General features: G+C 64.2%; 1 protein-coding gene across 8 annotated transcripts in view; it reads right to left on the reverse strand.

Annotated features, from left to right (window-relative positions):
* Window positions 1-1,134: 1,134 nt before the first annotated feature.
* BEGAIN (brain enriched guanylate kinase associated) overlaps window positions 1,135-17,781 on the reverse strand; it is a 44,559-nt gene continuing 27,912 nt past the window's right edge. For 5 of the 8 annotated variants that reach the window (XM_073895893.1, XM_073895888.1, XM_073895892.1 and 2 more), the window contains 6 exons: window positions 11,919-12,008; window positions 8,229-8,390; window positions 6,884-6,950; window positions 6,148-6,255; window positions 3,800-3,883; window positions 1,135-2,854 (listed from right to left, as the gene is read on the reverse strand). In XM_073895893.1, coding sequence (XP_073751994.1) covers window positions 1,505-2,854; window positions 3,800-3,883; window positions 6,148-6,255; window positions 6,884-6,950; window positions 8,229-8,390; window positions 11,919-12,008 — 1,861 coding nt within the window. In that variant the 3' untranslated portion in view covers window positions 1,135-1,504. The remainder of the gene's footprint in view (window positions 2,855-3,799; window positions 3,884-6,147; window positions 6,256-6,883; window positions 6,951-8,228; window positions 8,391-11,918; window positions 12,009-17,781) is intronic. The other 3 variants (XM_025870431.2, XM_073895894.1, XM_073895890.1) reach the window with 2 other exon arrangements.

Here is a 17,781-nt window from a genome sequence, read left to right on the forward strand (position 1 = left end):
CAGAGAGAACTCATGAAATGGAAGGCGAGTCACGTGGGCTGAGCTCAGGACATGCAGGAGGGAGGGCAGCAGGCCCAGAGGGTGTGGTGAGAGGGGCTGCCAGGGGTCTAAGGCAGTCCCAGGAAGAGAGGAAACAAAACTAAAAAAAGTTGAGAATTTTCCAGAACTGATGAAATACACCAATCCACAGATACAAGACTCCCTTTGAATTCCCAGGAAGGATAAATGCACAACCAGACACGCCTCAGGGAAACTGCAGACAACCAGAGGGACGATCTGAAGGGGCCGGAGAGCGGAAGGGCAGATTACCATCGGAGGAACAGCTCCCTACGGACGGACGGACGGACGGGCATCCCCACACCAAGAGGTGGCCAGGGACAGCGCCAACAGCATCTCCATGTGTGTGTGTTGTGGGGGGGAAAGACCCCCCACTACCTCCCTTCCCCATGAGAACACCCTTCACAATGGGGCCAAAGACGTTTCAGAGAAATGAGAGCTGCTCTGAAGGAGAGCCTCAGGAATCTCTAGGCAGAAGCCAAGTCTGAGAGCCGAGAAAGCGTTTCCTCTTCCAGAAACAGGAAGGGGAGCGGAAGGCACATTCTAGAAAGGGCAAGAATGCCTAGTGGGTTGAAACAGTGGAAGTGCTTGGATGCTGCACAAGATGCTGGGGGGGGGGGGGACGGGAGGGGGCGGCAGCCAGGGCCACACGTCCTCGTGGTCAAAAGGCCGTGGGGAGAAGAAACAACCCGGAGCCAAGTTCTTTCCACCGATGTCTTTTATTAATGAACAGAAGTACAGTACTAACTGAGACAAGGCATGCATCGCAGACAACAGGAGAGCAAGCCACAGAAACCGGGAGTTGGAGGGCCTCATTACGTCTGAGGTAGAGCGAGGTGGTGCCGGGGAGCGGGACACTGGGGGACGAGCACCGGCCCCACTCGGGACAGTGGACCACAGGAGAGCTGGGGTGGTGTATCGGTCACACGGCGAAAACAGTTTAAAAACATTTCACATCCCTCCACCCATTCCAGTTCCCCTCTTCGTGGACAGAGTTTCGGGTTCCCTGGTCACCGGCCCACTGGGGGTGTCTCCACAAGACACCGTCCTTCCCCTCCCAGGGGCAGGCTCCACTTGTCCTCCCCCGAAAAATAAAGGAGCTTTGTGTTGAAAACGCCAAGGCTGCCATCCAGGGAGCTGGAGGCCAAGTGCGTTAAGAAAGACCCTTTTTCTCTATAAAAATAGTTTCACTTTATAAAAGGGGGGAAATGCTCATCTCAGGTGGGGAAGGATGTTGGGGTGTGAAAAACGTTCCACCGTGGTGGGGCTGGGATGGACAAGATGCTGTGGGGAGGGAGGGGACCTCCTCTCAGGCTCGACTGGGTTGGGTGGAAGAGAGGGTCCTGGTTGGTGGGGGGAGGCTGGGGAGGATGGGTGACTCGGGGAGAGGCGCGCTGTGCCCTCGGGGCCCAGGTGGGGTGGGTGGCTGCGGCCTGCAGGCAGGTGCTCAGTTGAGCAAGGTTCCGTAGAGCTGGGCTTTCGTGAGGCTGTCCTTGCGGCTGAGCCCCGAGCCACCAGTCCGCGGGAAGGCTGGCTGGGGGCTGAGGCGGGCAGCGGGGTGCATCTCCGGGGAGGCCTCCATGGAGCTGGGCTCCAGGGAGTCCCTGGAACTGTGGGGGCTGTGCTCGGGCTCAGGGCTGCCGCCCGCCCCGCACAACTGCACCCCGAGCCTCTCCGCGTCCCCCTGGCTGGGCGCGTAGCCGGGCAGTGGGTCGGCTGCGCGGCCGGGGCTCAGGCTCAGGTCGCCGCCGGCCCGGAGGAAGCGGGGCTCTGCCAGGTGGCCCTGGGAGAGGTCGTCACCCTCCGAGAAGCTGTCGGCCTTGTAGGTGGCATAGAGGGGGCTGGCGCGGCCCTCGGCCTTCTTGCCTGGGCTGCCCCCACTGCCATAGTAGCGTTCCGAGAAGCTGCAGGGTGAGGCGCGGCCGGCGGTGGTGGCTGGGTAGGAGTAGGCGCCAATGTCCTCCACGCTCAGGGGCCGCCACTGGCCCCGCACGTCCTCCCCAGGGAGCCGGGCCGCCCCCGGCTTGGCCCGCAGGCTCCACAGGTTTGGGGGCATCAGGGCCTGCTGGGGGCCCGGGGAAGCCGGGAAGCGGAAGGGCTCAGTGGGGTACGGAGACATGGTCCGCGCAAACCCCGGGGCCACCTCGGCCTCGAGCGGCGCTGCCACGCTGGCCGTGGCTTTGGCGAAGCGCGGGCTGCCCTCGTAGGCAGCGGCGGGCGGCTTGCGGTCGAAGAGCTCGTCGCGGCTGTTCAGGTAGATGGCCTGCTGCGAGGCAGTGAGCGTGCTGGCCTGGGCATGCTCCTTCTCCTCCGACGTGGCGCTGAAGCTGGAGTAGGAGCTGGACGTGGGCAGCGAGCCCGCATAGCCTGGGAAGGCCTCATGCTGGAAGCCTGCGGGGAAGGCGGCCGCCTCGGCCTCCTCCTCCTCCTCGGCTGCGCTGTCGGTGGAGTTGTGGGCCCGCAGGAAGCCCACGTCGGTCACGGGCGCGTCCACGCTGGGCCGCCGGGTGCGCCGCCGCTCCTCGGGGCAGTAGAGGGCCGTGTCGCTGCAGTAGATGTCCCCCTTGTAGGGGGGGCGTGGGCCCTGCTTCTCCATCCCATCCCGGAAGGCCAGGTCGCGGGCTGAGGCATCAGACAGGCGGGAGGACAGGGTGGTGGGGTCAGGCTTCTCCAGCACCTTGGCAATGACGCAGGTGGGGACACTGTCGGCATAGGCCGGACGGCAGAGCGGGGAGGGCAGGCTGCAGCCGTGCTTCTCCATGTGCAGGCTCACGCGCTCCTGGAAGTCGGAGGGCAGCTGGTCGGGTTGGGGGGGGACGGGAGGGCAGGGACAGGGGTAGCAGTCAGCCCAGCACCTGCCGCCCTGACCGTGACCAACAGATGCACACACGGAAGAAGAGGGACCTGCCCAGGGCTTCTCAAACTGCACCGGCGAGAGCCAGCACCCAGGACTCTATGTCACAAGCTCCTGAGACTCGCCTGAGGACCCTCGGTCACCTCTGTCTCCCCAGCCCACAACAACTGGGCCCGAAGAGCCCAGAGGGTGGAACCAGGGTCTGCCTTGGGCCCTTCTCGGGGCTGCAGCCCCCCTCATTTCCTCCCACCAAGAGGCTTACTTGCTCTCCCAGCCCCGAGGTCTGTCGGGGGCACCCCTGCTGGGTCATGAGGCCTGGATGCTCCTGAACAAGACAGACTCAGATGCAACACAGACTCAGGGCCAGGCGCCCAGCGGCTTCTGCACCAGCCCCTGGTGCCTCATGGGGCCGTCCCACTACTGTTTGATCTATTTTGTGAGTGTCTTAGGCATGGCCCAGGCCCAGGGGAGAGGGGACACGGAAGGCCAAGGTCTGGGTGAGGGCAGTGCGTGGAGCTGGGGCAGCCTGGCAGGGGTGGGGGGCCCTGGGGCCTTGGCTGAGTCACCCCCATGTTGGGCTCACTCTGCCCCATCAGTGCTCAGTGGACTGGGGGCTTGGAGCAGGGACAAGGAGCAGCCCCCAAAGGAAACCAAGGGGAATGGGCAGGGTGTCCCAGCTGGACGAGGAGGTGTGTGTGGGGGGGTGGCCCTCCACCATGTTCAGAAAAGCCAGGATACTTGCAGGAGTGAGGAGGGACGGGGGCTCCAGGCTCACCCAGCGCCTTCCCCTCAAAGGGGAGAAGTGGCCTTGGGGTGGGACCTGTAGAAAAGGAGCCCCGAGTAGTCCTGGGGTGAGGGCTGGCCTCCCTGGGGCGGGGCTGACGTTACCTCGGACACCTTATGGACCCTGCCGTAGGTCTGGCTGCACTGCAGCAGCTGGGCCGCTAGATTGCAGTCCTTCCTATAGAGCTCCTACAAGACAAGAGAAGGCGTTTGGTGCAGGCTCGCCCCTCGCCAAGGTCCCTGCTGCCCGGCGCCCAGGGGCCAACGCGGAGACCAGGTGTGGGGGGAGCTGGCTGGGCAGGACCCTGTCTGGGCCTCAGGCGCTCGCCTGCACACCGGGGGCCTCGGTTCTGACCTGGAGCCGCTGGGGCAGAGAGGGCCCTGCCAGGCACTTCTGCTGCCGCCCCAGACGGGAACCTCCCACAAGGTGGGGGCGGTGGTGGAAGAAGGGCCTCCAGTGGCCCCTGAAGTCCCGGAGGCCCCAGGCGTGGAGACCATGCCTGGTCTGCCTGTCCCCCCCCCAAAGCTGAGAGTACCGGCACCAGCCAGTGATAAGGAACATGCCCGCGGCCCCTGCCTCCCCGTGTCTCAGACTTGCTCCGCACACCCCCCCCTTCCTAAAGTGTGGCCTGCTTATGGGGGTGGTTGCAGGGCTGGGGGAGGGGCAGGGCGGGGAGGGGCAGAGGGCCTGTGTGACCCAAGGTCCAGGCAGGGACGGGCTCAGCCTCCTGAGCCGAAAACAGATGCAAACAGTAGGACTTGAGAGGATTTGCTTTCATCTTTGGAAAATCTCTGTTGCATGTGCCTGTGGTTGGGCCTTTCACTCCTGCCCTCCAGCTGGGGGTCCTCCGCCGTGAGGGCTCTGACAGTGAGGAATCTGGGGTCCACCAACGGGCCCCGAGACCCGCCTGCTCCCCCCAGTCTCAGCTCAACCAGGACCAGGTGTTCTGCAATGGAGACGGGCTATGGAAGGCATGGGCACTGCTGCCCCCTGCCCCACCCCGTTCCTGGAGGCTCCCCGACCTCCACCATCTGTGCTGAAAGCTCGTGCCCCCAGCTTGGCCTGCCAAGTGGAGAGACACTGGGTCCCCAGCCTCCTCAATGTCTCGAGTGCCCTGGGAAGGGCACAGTTGGCCGAAAGCTGAGAATGGACCACCCGTGAGGTCCCAGACCCGCTGCCCCTGGCCTCAAGGGGCTGTGAGCACTGGCTGGCCAGCTCAGAGCCGCCACCACATCCCTCGCAGACCTCCAGCGCGGCCCCGGGCCCTGTGCGGGGCCTCCCCCTCCTCTGCCTGCACTTCTCTCCCTCCTCACTGCACCTGCACGCTGATCTCCGCCCTCAACTCCAGACCCTGCCGTCTGGGCACGCCCTGCAGCTGTCCGGTGCCCGGTCCAGCCCCACTCCTGCTCCTTCCCAGGCACACAGCCCCCGGCCCAGGAGACGGCAGGTCGCTTCTTTCCTTTGGGCTCTGAACCCTGCAGTTGGGTTGGACCCTTCTCTTCTCCCACACCCCATGTCCAAAATCCCCGTTAATGCCGTGGGTTCTATCTTCGAACCCAAACCTGAGCCCTTGTCCTCACTGTCTGTTCTCGGTGAGCCCAGAAAAGCGTAGCTCCAGTCATGTTACTCCTCTCTCCAGGAACCTTCCGTAGCTCCCTACTTCATTCAGAATAAAACCCAGATTCCTAGAGGATCCTGCACCGCGTGGTCTCTTGCTCTGTTTCTGACCTCAGACCTTGCCCTGCCCCGCCCCCCGCCCCCAGGAGGCCCCTCTGCTGTTCTTGCAGGCCCTCCTCTGCCACTCCGGTTCTTTCCATCAGAAGGAAGGCTCTTCCCCAGGTGCCTGTGGCCACCTCTCTGGCCACTTTCAGGTCTTGATCTAGCAGTCTCTTCCAGAAGCACCCGAGTGACTCCCCAGCACCGTTTGCCGTGTTGTTTCCCCTGCAGCACTCAGCACTTCTAACGTGCTGTGCGGGTTGCGTATCTATCTTGTTTGCTGTCTTCCCCGCTCAGGCGTAAACTCCACGTGGGCGGGGAGGGGTTTTGCCCGTCCACACCATAATCTCACAGCCTCAGTGGGCCTGGCAAGAAGCAGACACTCCTTAGTGAATGTGTGGTCAGCTGTCAGGGGTCCTTGAGTGGGGCTGGGCCCATCTCATGGGGCCCTTGAAACCAGAGCATCCACATGGCTCTGATGCCCACAGGGCCTGGCTGGGGCAGGAGCAAGCATGCCCCAAACCTGGGGTCAGGAAGCACCGCCCTGAATGGGATAATATGGCCCAGGGGTTGCTATCTCAAGCCCTGTTTCCTTCCAGCAGAGGGTCTTCCTGAATACCCTTGGCAGTGTATCTCTGGTGAGGTAGCCCTGTCCTTCCACCTGGCCTGTACCAGCCCCTGAAGCCTGGAGGCCACGGGGCCTGGGCCCCCAGGGTCACGGTGGTCCAACACTCACATTGTCCTCCGACAGCTTGTCGATGGTCACCTTGGCCTCTAGCAGGTGGCTGTTGAGGGCAACAATCTCGTGGCTCAGCGCTCGCTTCTCTTCCTCATAGTGCTGGCCCTGCGGCGAGGGACGGGGGGTATGGGAAGGAGCCGATCAGGGGTCAGCCAAGGCCTGGGCCCCAAGCCCAGTTGCTCTACAGGCCTCCCGGGTGCCCTCTTGCAGTCGATAACGATGAGGTGTTTGCAAGGCCAAGGAAGGTGGGGTCAGGAGCACAGACCAGCAGGTTCAAATCCACCTGTGTTCCAGCACAGACGAGCCAGACCGCCTTGGGCAAGTCACTGGCTCCCTGAGCCTCTTGCTCATCCACACCACGAGGACAGCAATGCCTACCTCCTGAGTCTGCACTCAGCACAAAGCCTGGCCCCTCTCCCTGCACCCCACCTCCTCCTGCCTTGAGCCTGTCCTCTTTCAGCCTCCGCCTGAGCTCAGAAAGGCAAGGGCCCTTGCCCAGGGTCCCAAGCCGAGCTGTCTCTGCTCCAAAAGACTCTTAAGACAGCAGGTGTTGAAGGCCCATTTGTGATTTTCAGAAACAAAACAAGCCCGGAACCTACTAGAAGGAGAGGGAACTCCTCTCGGAGAGGGCAGGTGCCAGATCCCGCCCAGCCCCACCCGGACACACCCGCCATACGGGACCAGGAGGCCTCCAGCACCATCCCCCAGGCAGCAGCGGGGTGGTGGCCCTCACCATGCGGTACAGTTTGTCCTCCAGCTCCTGGTTGATCCTCTGCAGCGCCATGTAGTTGCTCTGAATCCTGGAATAATGGGGTGGCTGCGGTGCCCGGCCCGACCCTCCCAGGACCCCTACAGCCACCTGGCGGGCAGGGCAGGGCTGAACACAGGCAGCCTGAGCCCGCCCACGGGTCCCACCCTGGTCTGCCTGCTCCTCCGCACTCAGCAAAGTGAGTGCGGAGGAGCCTTTCCTGGGCCCGGGTTGAGGACCCCATGGAGATGGAAAGGGAAGGCCTCTACTCCCAAGCAACTCTGCCCGGTCCTTGCTCAGAGCCAGTTTCACTCACATTTACTCACTCAGTCTCGAGGTTAGCAGGGCAGACTTAGGACTGGCCGCGCGGTGGGCCCCAGACTGAGTGCTGGAGACACATGCTGGCTAAACCCGGGCTCCCCCAGGAAGAAGGGGGAAGGCGGGAACAGATGTTGGGTGGGAATCGGGAACCACTACATGTGGTGTGCTGGTGGAAGAGGATTTGGGACAGCGTGCGTCCTCTCGACAACCTGGGTGCGGTGTCACTGTGTGCCCCCGCCCAGTCTTAGCAGTGGGGAAACTGAGGCTGGAGGTGCTTCAAGCAGTAAGTGGCAGAGGCGAGACCTTAACCGAGGTCTGACTGCGTGGCCTAAGCTTGGTTCCCTCGCAACTAGATGGGGGAGGGGTTGCTGGGGGGGGAGGGGACAAACGGCCCTCCTGGCAGATCCCGGCTGGGAGAGCAGTAGCCTATGCGCCCTCAGTTTAAAACAAACCGAGCCAGGGGCAGACTGTGTGTTCTCTTTGCATCTTCCTAAAGGCTGGAAAGTGTGTAAGACATAGGAAAATGTCTTCAATATGCAAAACCAAGTTTTTAGAAAAGTTTGGTTTTTAAGGGAGTAACTACTCAGGGTCCAGCACACCTTGCCCCACACTTCGCTTGCTGCCACGCTGCTCAAGGGAACGGTCCCTAAACACCGGTTCGTCTCCGGGGCTAGACATCGCTTTTCCTATCAGGGACCCAGGGATCAGTGGTTGGGGCCCCGGTGGGCCAGGAGGGGTCTGGAGATGGCTGCACGTGTGTCATGCCGCTGTCCCGGCAAGAATATATGGGAGGAATGAACAGAGGATGGAGAGGTGCCTGGGAAGAGCCTGTCCTGCCAGGACCTACAACCAGAGTCAAATCCCGACCCAGCCGCTCTTGGCACAAGGAGCTTGCCCTCCCTGAGCCCTGGACTTGGCGTCGGTGAACGGGGTCCACAGCCCCCCAGGGGAGGGGGGCAGGCAGGGTTCCACTGACGGCCAACCCCGGGCCCCGCCCCCCGCCCCGTACCTGCGCAGCTTCTCCGTGACCTTCTCGAGCTCCTCCTGTGCGCGCCGCAGCTCGATCTCCAGGTAGTGGCGCGTGGAGTCGAACTCGGTCTCGAGCTTCTCGAGCTTGTGCGTGGTGTAGGACAGCCGCTTGCGCAGCTCGCCCTTCTGCTCCTGCAGCGCGCTGCAACGACACGCGGCAGCGGGCCGGGCCGCGGCGCTGAGCGCGGGAAACGGAGCCCAAGCGGGCCAGCCGCCGCGCCGTGGGTGCGCAGCGTGTGCGCCCCGCCGCACGGACACATGCGAGAGCGCACGCGCGCGCGCACCGGACACCCCTCCCCGGGCGGCTCCTAGCCCCTGGGGGGAGGGCGGGGGGGAGGTCAGAGAGTCGGTCCTTCAGCCTGAAGCGGCGCCCCGCCCTCAGTAAATCCCTGCGCAGTCCCCCCGGAGGAGGGACGCTGGCCCCCCGAACCTGGCGAGTGTTTGGGGCGGCTTAAAGGACCCTGGTTTGAGGAGCGCTCGTCAGTCCCCCCCCCCCCCCCCCCCCCCCCCCCCGCCCCCCCCCCCCCCCCCCCCGGTTTGGCTCCTGCACTGCGCCCGGCTGCGGAAGCTCCTCTCCTCCCCGGATTGGCTGGGTGACCTCCGGGCCGGGGAGAGGATGTGTGCCCCATGCCCAGGCAGCCTCCGCCACAGTGGCCAGCGAGCTGCGCACAGCTTCGGAAACTCTGCACAGCCCTGGCCTGCCCGCGGCCCCCCTTCCTCCAGGAAGCTTTCCAGAGCCCCAGCCCCAGCTCTTGAGGCTCCATTTTCTCCACTGACCGTGGGCTCCTCTAGCACTCCAGGACGCTGAGCCCCCAGCCCCAGGAAACAGAGACACCGGATAATGGCCCACTGTCCGCACGCCCTCATTTCTACAATCAGGCCAAAGGCAGGAGGAGCAAGTATGGTGACCGCCCCCAGTATGGTGACCGTGAACTCCACCCGGGCAAGGTCCACACCCTCCTGTGGACAGCGTGTAGATACTCCCAAACACGTACTGACCTATGCACGGCCCCCTTTCCAGGCTGAGCTCGAAGGGCCTCCTCTCTAAGAGTGCGGCCAAGAGCGCGGACTTCCTGCAGGCCAGGGGCTGCCTGGTGGGTGCGGGGCACCAGTTGTGCCTGCTGGGTGTCAGGCACGAGCAGAGCTAGGATTCCAGCTCCGTTCGGGACGCCCCTGGGCTCCAGTAACAACGAAACCCACGCAGGGTGGTGCAGCCCACAGGTGAACTCTAGCCTGGCATCACCGGGTGGCCAGGGCCGCTGCTGTCACACAAACTTGCTGCTGGTCCCCGCCGCCACGGGCCCCCCAGGCTGCCCACGATCAGGCCTCAGCTTCCCCCTGGAAAGAGTGGACCGCCCCCATCTTGCCCGGGGGACACAAAGCCCAGGTTCTGGGAAAAATTCTGCCCAGAGAGGTTCCCCGGGTCCGAGGTGGGGGGAGGGGGGCAAGCGGGCCCACTGTTTGCTGGAACAAGTGCACACCCCCAGGGGACAATCTAGAGCCAACACCCCTTTGGATGGTCATTTTCGGTGCGTTTGCTGGGGACCCGGGGAAGAGGAGTAGAGACAGCACCTGCTGGAGACTGTTGCAGGGGAGTGGGAGGGGAGTCCCCAGGTGTCCCGCTGAAAACCGCGGGAGGCAGAGCTTGGGAACCCTGACTCTGCCCAGAGGTGTTGTGGGACCTTGAGCAAGAGCCCATGTTCTCAGGACCTCCGAGACCCAAACCGGAGTCAGGGTTCTAGGGAGCAGGCAGTCTCCTTCCGTCTCCGGCCCAGCGTGTAAGCCACTCATGTTACCACGGGCGCACACCCAACAGATCTGAATTAAATATTCCTGGATTCCTGCCCGCATCTACATCATTTTTTAAAAACAAATAAAAATAAAAAGTTGCCTACGTTTCGAGAACCTCAGAGAAGGGTGGGGCAGGTCCCTATGGGGGGTCAGACTCCAAGGAGGAAGCAGAGCCTTAATCCAGGAGAGCCCTGCAGCACAGTGCCCACCGCTGCCCACACAGGTCTGGCTGCCTCCTCCAGGCAGCATGCCGGACTGCCCCACCCTGCAGCTACAGATCCCAGAGGGTCCTTGGCCCCAGCTCTTCTCCCCAGCGGGGTGGTGAGCTTCTCAGCTTCTTAGGGACTCTCGCATGTCAGCCAGGGCCCCCCTGCAGGCACAGTGTCGGGGGAGGGGGTGGGGCAGCAGCCCCTGAAGTCAATTGTCCTGTGGGGGCTGCAGGTCCACCCACAGCCCTCTGTCACAAGGTATAGGTGGGGTCTGCACCCTCGGGAAAAGATGAGAGCATCGTCCATCTACCCGTGTGACCACTTGAGTGGCCACCCCCTGCCACCCAGAGCCAGTGACCTTCCCTCCCAACCATGGCCACCCACCTGCAGCCACAGCACAGACCCTGCCATCATGCAGACCGCCCAGTCCTGATGTGACCCGGACAAACGTCGAAACACACCACACATGGAGCACCTCCCCGGCCCCACATGCTTCCATCCCCAGCCCCGGCCTCTCTCTGGCCCACTCCCCCACGTCCAGCCACCCACGGCCCACGGGCACCTGACACTGTGTGCATTCAATGCTGCCCCATCCCTGCCCTCTGCGGTCCCCACCCCTGAGAAGGGCACAGCTACCCTCAGTCCCCAGTCAGACTCCCGAGTGGCCGTGGTGACCCCTCCTTGCCCCTTGCCCCTCCTGGTGATCAGCTACTCAGAAGCTTTGGACACGTCCCCTCCTTGGCCTGGTCCAGGAAGGTCCCGGGCTGGGCATCCGGGGGCCTGCGGTCACCTGGGGGGTGCCCCCATCGCTGCCAGGGCTGGCCCCTCCCCGGGCATCAACCTGAGCCCTGCCTGACCTCCGCCTCGGTCTCCATGTCTGTAAAGCTGGGGCACACAAGGGGCGCTAGGGCCGTCCTGTGGTCCCTGCCCTGCCCCGGCTCATCAGAACCACCGGGAGATGATGCTAGAGGCCAGGGCCGTGTGGACGTGGGACTCTGGGGAGATCGCCCGCGGCCCGGGGCCTCTGCTTCTCCCTGAGCAAGGAGTCGACTTAGGAGGCTCTGGCATCTGGAAACAGCCCCTCAACAGAAGCCCAGGGAGGGTGTGGGAGTCCTTTGTGACCAGAGCAGCCAGTGCCAGGCCCTCAGTAAGGGCCACGCTCCCAGGCCGGGTGCTCAGGAAACCCTACTCAGACTGTAGCCTGGTGCAGTCACCTTGCTTTGCCCTGGGTCTTGGTGAATCAAATCAGGACGTGCACCTAACCTGACGGGGTGTGTGGGGGTGAGGAGGTGTTTTCCAGTTCCTTCCTGGCCCATGGGAAGCCCCTGGACGTGTGTTCCCGCCTCCCAGAGAAGAACGATGAGCTTAGGAGGGCAGGCCTCGTCCCGGGGCAGACCCCCCGCCTCCCGCCCCGCCTGCTACCCGGAGCCCTCCCTGGACACTCAGGGGAGGCTTGAGCCCCAGGACAGAGCCCTCAGCTAGGGCCGGGGGGTGCGGGCGGTGGGGCGTCGAGGGCCTTGGCTCTGAGAAGGATGGTGCAGGAAGGTGTGGTGAGGCCGTGCTGGGGGCCCTTCCCCATCGGTCTCGGGCGAGGTGACGCAGACAAGGGAGGGATGTCTGGGGACAGACGCAGAGACACCGAGGAACCGGGGAGACAACAGGTGTGTTACCTGTCCCAGAGCGAGGGCGAGGACCTGGCCAGCCGGCCCTGCAGGATGCGGGGCTGCCCGAGGCACGAGGGCACCCAGGGACTGCGCAGCCTGTGGGTGAAGAGGACAGAGCTGCTCAGCGTGGGGCTGGGGGCGGGGGCGGGGCCGCCGTGGGCACAGACCAGGAGAGGGGGGTGTGCAACCCGCCCCCACCAGGCAGCAGAGCTCCTTCTGGTCAGCAAGGTGTCAGGGTGCGGGTGCGGGAACTGGGGGCGGGGCAAGCTGGTGCACCTGCCAGCTCTGGGTGCCTGAGCCCAGCGGTGGTACTGTGTCCCACCACTGGCAGGCCTGCCTCGAGGTCTCAGCCTCAGAGAAGAGTCATGGGGGCAGGGTCCCCACAGCTCTGGGCTCCCATCTGGCAGGACCCATTGGCTGGAGATCCCAGAAGGCAAGGAGCGTGGAGGGACAGTTGACGCCAGGCCCCACCTGTGCTGGGCGGCTGTGACGGGCTCACACGTCTAGACAGGGGAGGGAGGGGCAGAGGGACCTAGCAGAAGTTAGGGGTCCAGGGCAGGGCCCCCTTCACCCTCCCTGGGGCCCCTTCTCACCGAACTCTGTCTGTGGCCTGTCTGGGCCGGGCTTGGGGGGCGGGGAGCGGGATCGGCTGGATGGATGTGGGAGGGGGCCCAGGTCTGCCCTGCCCTTCTTCGGTGCCACCCTGCGGGGGGCACCAGGACATTCATCAGAGCCCCAGCCAAGTGCGCTTGGGAGCGCTCTCCCCCACTGTCCCCCGCAGTCTCTCCAGGGACCCTCTGGTGGCCTCCCCGGCCCCAGAGCCAGAGCGGAGATCTGATGAGAGGATGCAGCCCCGGAAATCAGACTTCCAAAAACCGCTTAGAGGCACGGGTATTGAGAAAGCAGTATAATCCCATTTAAAAAGATCTGTATATCGACAGCCACGAAGAGTAAGGTAGGGAAAGAAGTGTTAGTGTTGTCATGGGTGGGTGGTGGGCTTCTGGGTAATTTGAAAATTTTCTTCTATACTTTCCTAGATTTGTCATATTTCCTATAGTGATGAGAAATCAGAAAAAAAATTTACTAAGGATCAAATTTTGCACCCCCCCCAAAAGACTTGACAGGTCGAGGGGGAATCGGGGAAGCTCTCAGCCCTGGGCTGTGCCCTGCACACTGGTCGCCACTTCCGGGAGCCCCCGTGTCCCCATCTGTAAGATGGGCTGCCCTTGACCCTGGTCTCCTGAGCTGGGGCCCCAGCACGCTGTGGAGGATGGGTGGTGGGCAGGGCCCTGGCTGGGTCTCTGGGTGGACGGGACTTTGAAATTCCAGCCCCGGTGTCCACCCTTGGCCGATGACCCCAATGCTGCCGAGTGAACAGAGCAGGGGCAGGACGGGCCGGTGCCCTTGGGAGCATCCAGAAACTGTCAGTCTGCCCTGGGTGCCTGGACCACAGCCCATCCTGTGGGAGTCCCCCTCCCGGCCCTCAGCCAGTCCTCACTCCACAAGGGCCCCTCCACAGGGGGGGCTCCTGGCAGGTGAGTTTTCAGAAGAGCAGCAGGAGGCTGGGGCCTGGGGGGAAACTGAGGCCCAGGGAAGGGGCAGGGCTTGCCTGGAGGCCCAGCAAGTAGGGGGCATAGCTGTGGCTTGACCCAGACACTGCTTCTGGTCACACACAGGGCATTTTTTTTGCTGACAGCCCACTCTTGTTCTGACACAAAGGCTCATTCCCAGCCTGAGGCTGGGGAGTGCCCCTATCCTGGAGATGAGAAAACGGGAGTCCAGAGAGGCTAAGCAACTCTCCCAAGATCACACAGCAAGCCTGGGGTGAGGAGGAGATGAGACCCAGATCTTCTGGCCTCTCCTGGGGCGGCCACCCCCTCTGGGGGCATCTGTGCCAAAGGACAGGACGGCAGTGGGGAGGGAGGGACCCCGCCCCCTGCCCCCCCCCGCCCCCCACCCCCCCACCCCCCGCCACAGGCCTGCCCAAGTGTTTAAGCAGAGAGACAGCGGAGGAGGGAATTACCTGCCTCCCACTGGGCTCTCCTGGCCGGCTGCTGGCTGCCATCAGGGCCAGTGACTGCCCCAGTGGGGGCTGGCATGGCAGAGCCGTGGCCCTGTCACAGTGTCACCCCTGGCTGGGCCAAAAGCAAAGCCACTTTCCCATCCTTGCTGGCTGAAGGGCCTGGTGACTGCTGGGCAGACAGACGGACAGAGGGTTGGCCCAGGCTGCCAAAGCTGACCTGCCCTGAGCCCTGGGGCCTTGGTGATCCCGGCTCCCCTCGTGGCCAGGGGGTGTCCTCAGGGGGGGCACAACTGCCACCTGACCCTGGGGGGGGCAGGCAGCTGGGAGGGGCAGGATGTCTGCGTGCTCAGGGAGCTGGTGGGGAGACCAGCCTGGCCTGCTCTGAGGGGCCGAGGGGCCGAAGGGATGGAGGCGGAGAAGCGGACACCGGGAGCGCCGGGCGCTTCTCCCACCTCACCCCATCACCCGCACCCCCTCCCCGTCATGCAGGTGGAGATGGCTGTGGCCACCTGTGGCTGCCTCTGACTAGCCCAGGGGAGGGAGGGGAGGAAGGGGCTTCCAGCCACACCTGAGCCCCCCTCCCCCCCACACACACACCAGGCCCCCTTCCTCCTCTCCCTGCGGGGGAAAGGACCACCGCCCTCTCCGTTCCTGTCTGATCCCCCAAACGCGGCCACATTCACACCCACCATCCAGGCAGTTGTCCATGCTCTTCCCTCTTCTGGAATGTCCTAGCTCCCCATCTCTAAGTCCCCAGACCCTCTTTTTTCTTGCGAGGCTCTGTTCAAATGCCACCTCTTCTGGGAAGCCTTCCTTGGTTCCTGCTCACTGAAGGTTCCCTCTCTTTCCTCCTCTGTCCCCATCAGACTGCGGACTGCCTCCTGATGCCCTTCCTCCAACCCTCGGGGCCTCCTGGGGCCCAGGGTTTGCCCTCTCTGTTCCTCTTGATGTCTGTGGCACCGGGTGCCACGCTGGGCATGGGGAGGAAGGGCGTGTGAGCTCCGGGAGCCCTGGGGTGCCGGAAGGAAATCCTTCCCCGCTCCGAGGTGTTGACCAGGTTAGTGGGTCGGGTGCACCCGGTGGGCCGGCAGCGGCGCCTGTCCGTGGGGGGCTGAAGTCTTTGTGGGGACGAGGCGGGCTGGGCGGGGGGCCGACGGAGGGCGTGCTGGCTGAAGGAGCCGTGGGGCCTGCCAGCTCCCAGACGCTGCGAGTCTCCGGGCCCCGGTGTCCCAGCGGCGCGCCCCCACAGGACAGCCTGTCTTCTCGGCTCGTGGCGCGCGGGCCCCACCCGGCAGTCATGCTCCAGCAAACCCCAAACTGCTTGTCATTGCTCACATGCTGCAGGCAGCTTCTCATCTTGGTGCCTTTGTCCCCATGTCCCCTCCGCCCGGAACGTACGAACTCCCTCCTGCTCTGGGTTAACTCCTCCACATCCAGGGCCCGGTGTCAGGGGGGGCCCCCCGACACCCCGGCTGCACCAGCCCAGGCGGCCCCCGGGGCAGGGATCGGTCGCCGCTCACAGGTGCGGGGCGCACTACGGGGGCTGAGTCGGCTTCTCGGGTATCACTGAGCAGCGGTGCCTGGGGCTCCCGCACCCCCCCGCGCCCCGTTCTCCAGCATTCCAGTCTCCCCCCAGCAGCCCGACGGCATGCCAGGAAACCCAGTCACACCATGTGCCACCTCTGGTCAAAATTCCCCCACACGTGCCCATCCCAAGTCTCTGTCCCCCGGGACTCTCCATTGCTCTGCCCCTCCCCGTGCCGGTCCCCTCCATCACCCTGAGCCCCTTCCTTCCCACCTCAGGACCTTGGTCCTTGCTGCTCCCTCGGCCAGGGACATGCTTTCCCAACTCTTTCCAGGCCGCCCCTCCTCTCGCTCAGGCCCCGGCCCCTGGCACAGCCTGCCGTCCCCGCTCCGTCTCACTCCTGAGAGGGCAGCACCCTGCTGCCCTGCCTGCTGTTCCGTGGGACTCGCCCTCCCCGTTCACCTGCCGTCCTTAGCGCCAGGCCCAGCCCCTCGCAGTTAGGCCTCCAGGGCGCTCGTTGGGACCACTGTGTGAAGCCCACAGGATGTCCCGCCGGACCCGGAAACAGGTCCCCACAGAAGGCCTGGTGCCACGTGCCTTCCCCAGGAGGAGCCAGAGACAGTCCCTTCAGGACCTCGGTGTTGTCTCTCCTGCGTCCACGTCCCTCCTGTGCCCCAGCCTGTGCCTGTGTTCAGTGGTCCCCACTTTTCCTGCCGGTCCCAGAAGAGCCTTTTCTCTGTTCCTCTGGGGAGCCCACCCTGGCTGGATCTCCCCCGACGGGCAGGTGGGCATGAACGGTCAACCGGCACCTCCAGAGCCTTCCGAGGGCCCACCTGCCCCAGGCGCGTGTATAAACCTGCTCGTCTAGTCTCAGACTACCCAGGGGGGAGGTGTGCACCACACCCATTTTACAGCTGGGGAAGCTGACATGCATGGCAATCAAGGAGTGGGGTAAGGTCACATGGGTTCAATGCCTGGCCACCTGCTCTTCCCCTGACGTTGGGATGACAGAATTTAATGCAAACTGCAGTGCTCTGTAGTTTTCTTGGAACCACCTCCCCTGCAGCGTGCTCACGAGGGGGCACCCTCCCCACCCCCCGCCGTGAGGGCCTGTGAGCGCTGCCTGTGGCTGGCAACGCTGCGGCCTAGTGAGCCCTCGGCGGCTGGGCAGACTCAGGGGTGCCCAGGGCTGGGACATGGCAGGGTGACCCAGGCAAGTGGACAGAGCGGCTGCAAGTCACCCCCGAGCCTTTGCACACGCTGCCCCTCCTGCTCAGCACATCCCTTCCTGGCTCGTTGGTTCTTTGGTTCACCTCCTCCAGGAAGCCCTCCCAGACCTCCTGCTGGGTCAGAAGCCCTCTTCGCTATCCTGGGCCCAGTCTTACAAAGCAGAGGGTGCTGTCTGGGTGCAGGGGCTGTGTCTGCACCTCCTCCTCAGGGTCCCAGACCCTGGTGCAGGGCCAGGTACATGGCAGAGCCTGGTGGCCAGGCGCTGGAGGTGCCCACGGCCTCTGGGCAGCCCTGGTTTCAGCTGAGCTCCCAGCAGCCTTTTCAGGAAAGGCCCATGGGAGGTGGCCTGAGGACTCTGGCCCCCAAAGAGGAACAGAGGGAAGCAGCCGGGCTCTGGGGGCCTGCGGGTCACTGCTGTCCACACGGGTCCTCATCATGTCTGCATTATAGACAAAGACCCTGGCGCTGAGTGGCCACATGACCTGAAATGTCATGTGTGAGTCAGGCCAATCCCAGGCCTCCCGATGCCCAGCGCGGGGCCCTGTCGACCCCCACCAGTGACAAAAGCCTGTGGACAGATGGTGTGTCGGCCTCCGGAGGCTGGCTGGGAGAGGGGGCTGTCAGTGTCAGAGAACGCAGGTCCCCAGCACGTGGCTGGCACGTGGAAACACGCAAGTGTAATGAGGACCGGCGGTGGGGGGCACGCGGCGGGGGGCTTGCACTCCAGGGGCAGGGAGGGAGTGCCCGGACCAGCTCCCACACCCACGGGGATGCCCCGCTGGCCTTCCCCAATGCCACCTCCCTTCGGCGATCCCACTTCCGACACCCTGCTCTCTTCCCAGCTCACCACGGGGACGCCCATCCCTCCACCACCCCCGCGGGGGCCCGGGCGCCACTCTCCACATGCCCTCCCCGGCCCTCCCTTCATCGGGGCCAAACCCCAGCCTGGTGAAGGCCGCCTCTCCATGGACGGCAGGAAATCACGGAGCTGCGTGACAGGGCCCCACTTTCCGCTCATCCAACGCAATGATCTGGAATGTTCTCACATTCCCTGTCCGTCCCCTGCCCACCCCCCCCACCGCCTGGAAAAC

This window comes from Callorhinus ursinus, unplaced genomic scaffold (assembly GCF_003265705.2).
Source record: "Callorhinus ursinus isolate GAN/ISIS: 27379988/994484 unplaced genomic scaffold, GSC_fseal_2.0 scaffold8, whole genome shotgun sequence".
Taxonomy (NCBI): domain Eukaryota; kingdom Metazoa; phylum Chordata; class Mammalia; order Carnivora; family Otariidae; genus Callorhinus; species Callorhinus ursinus.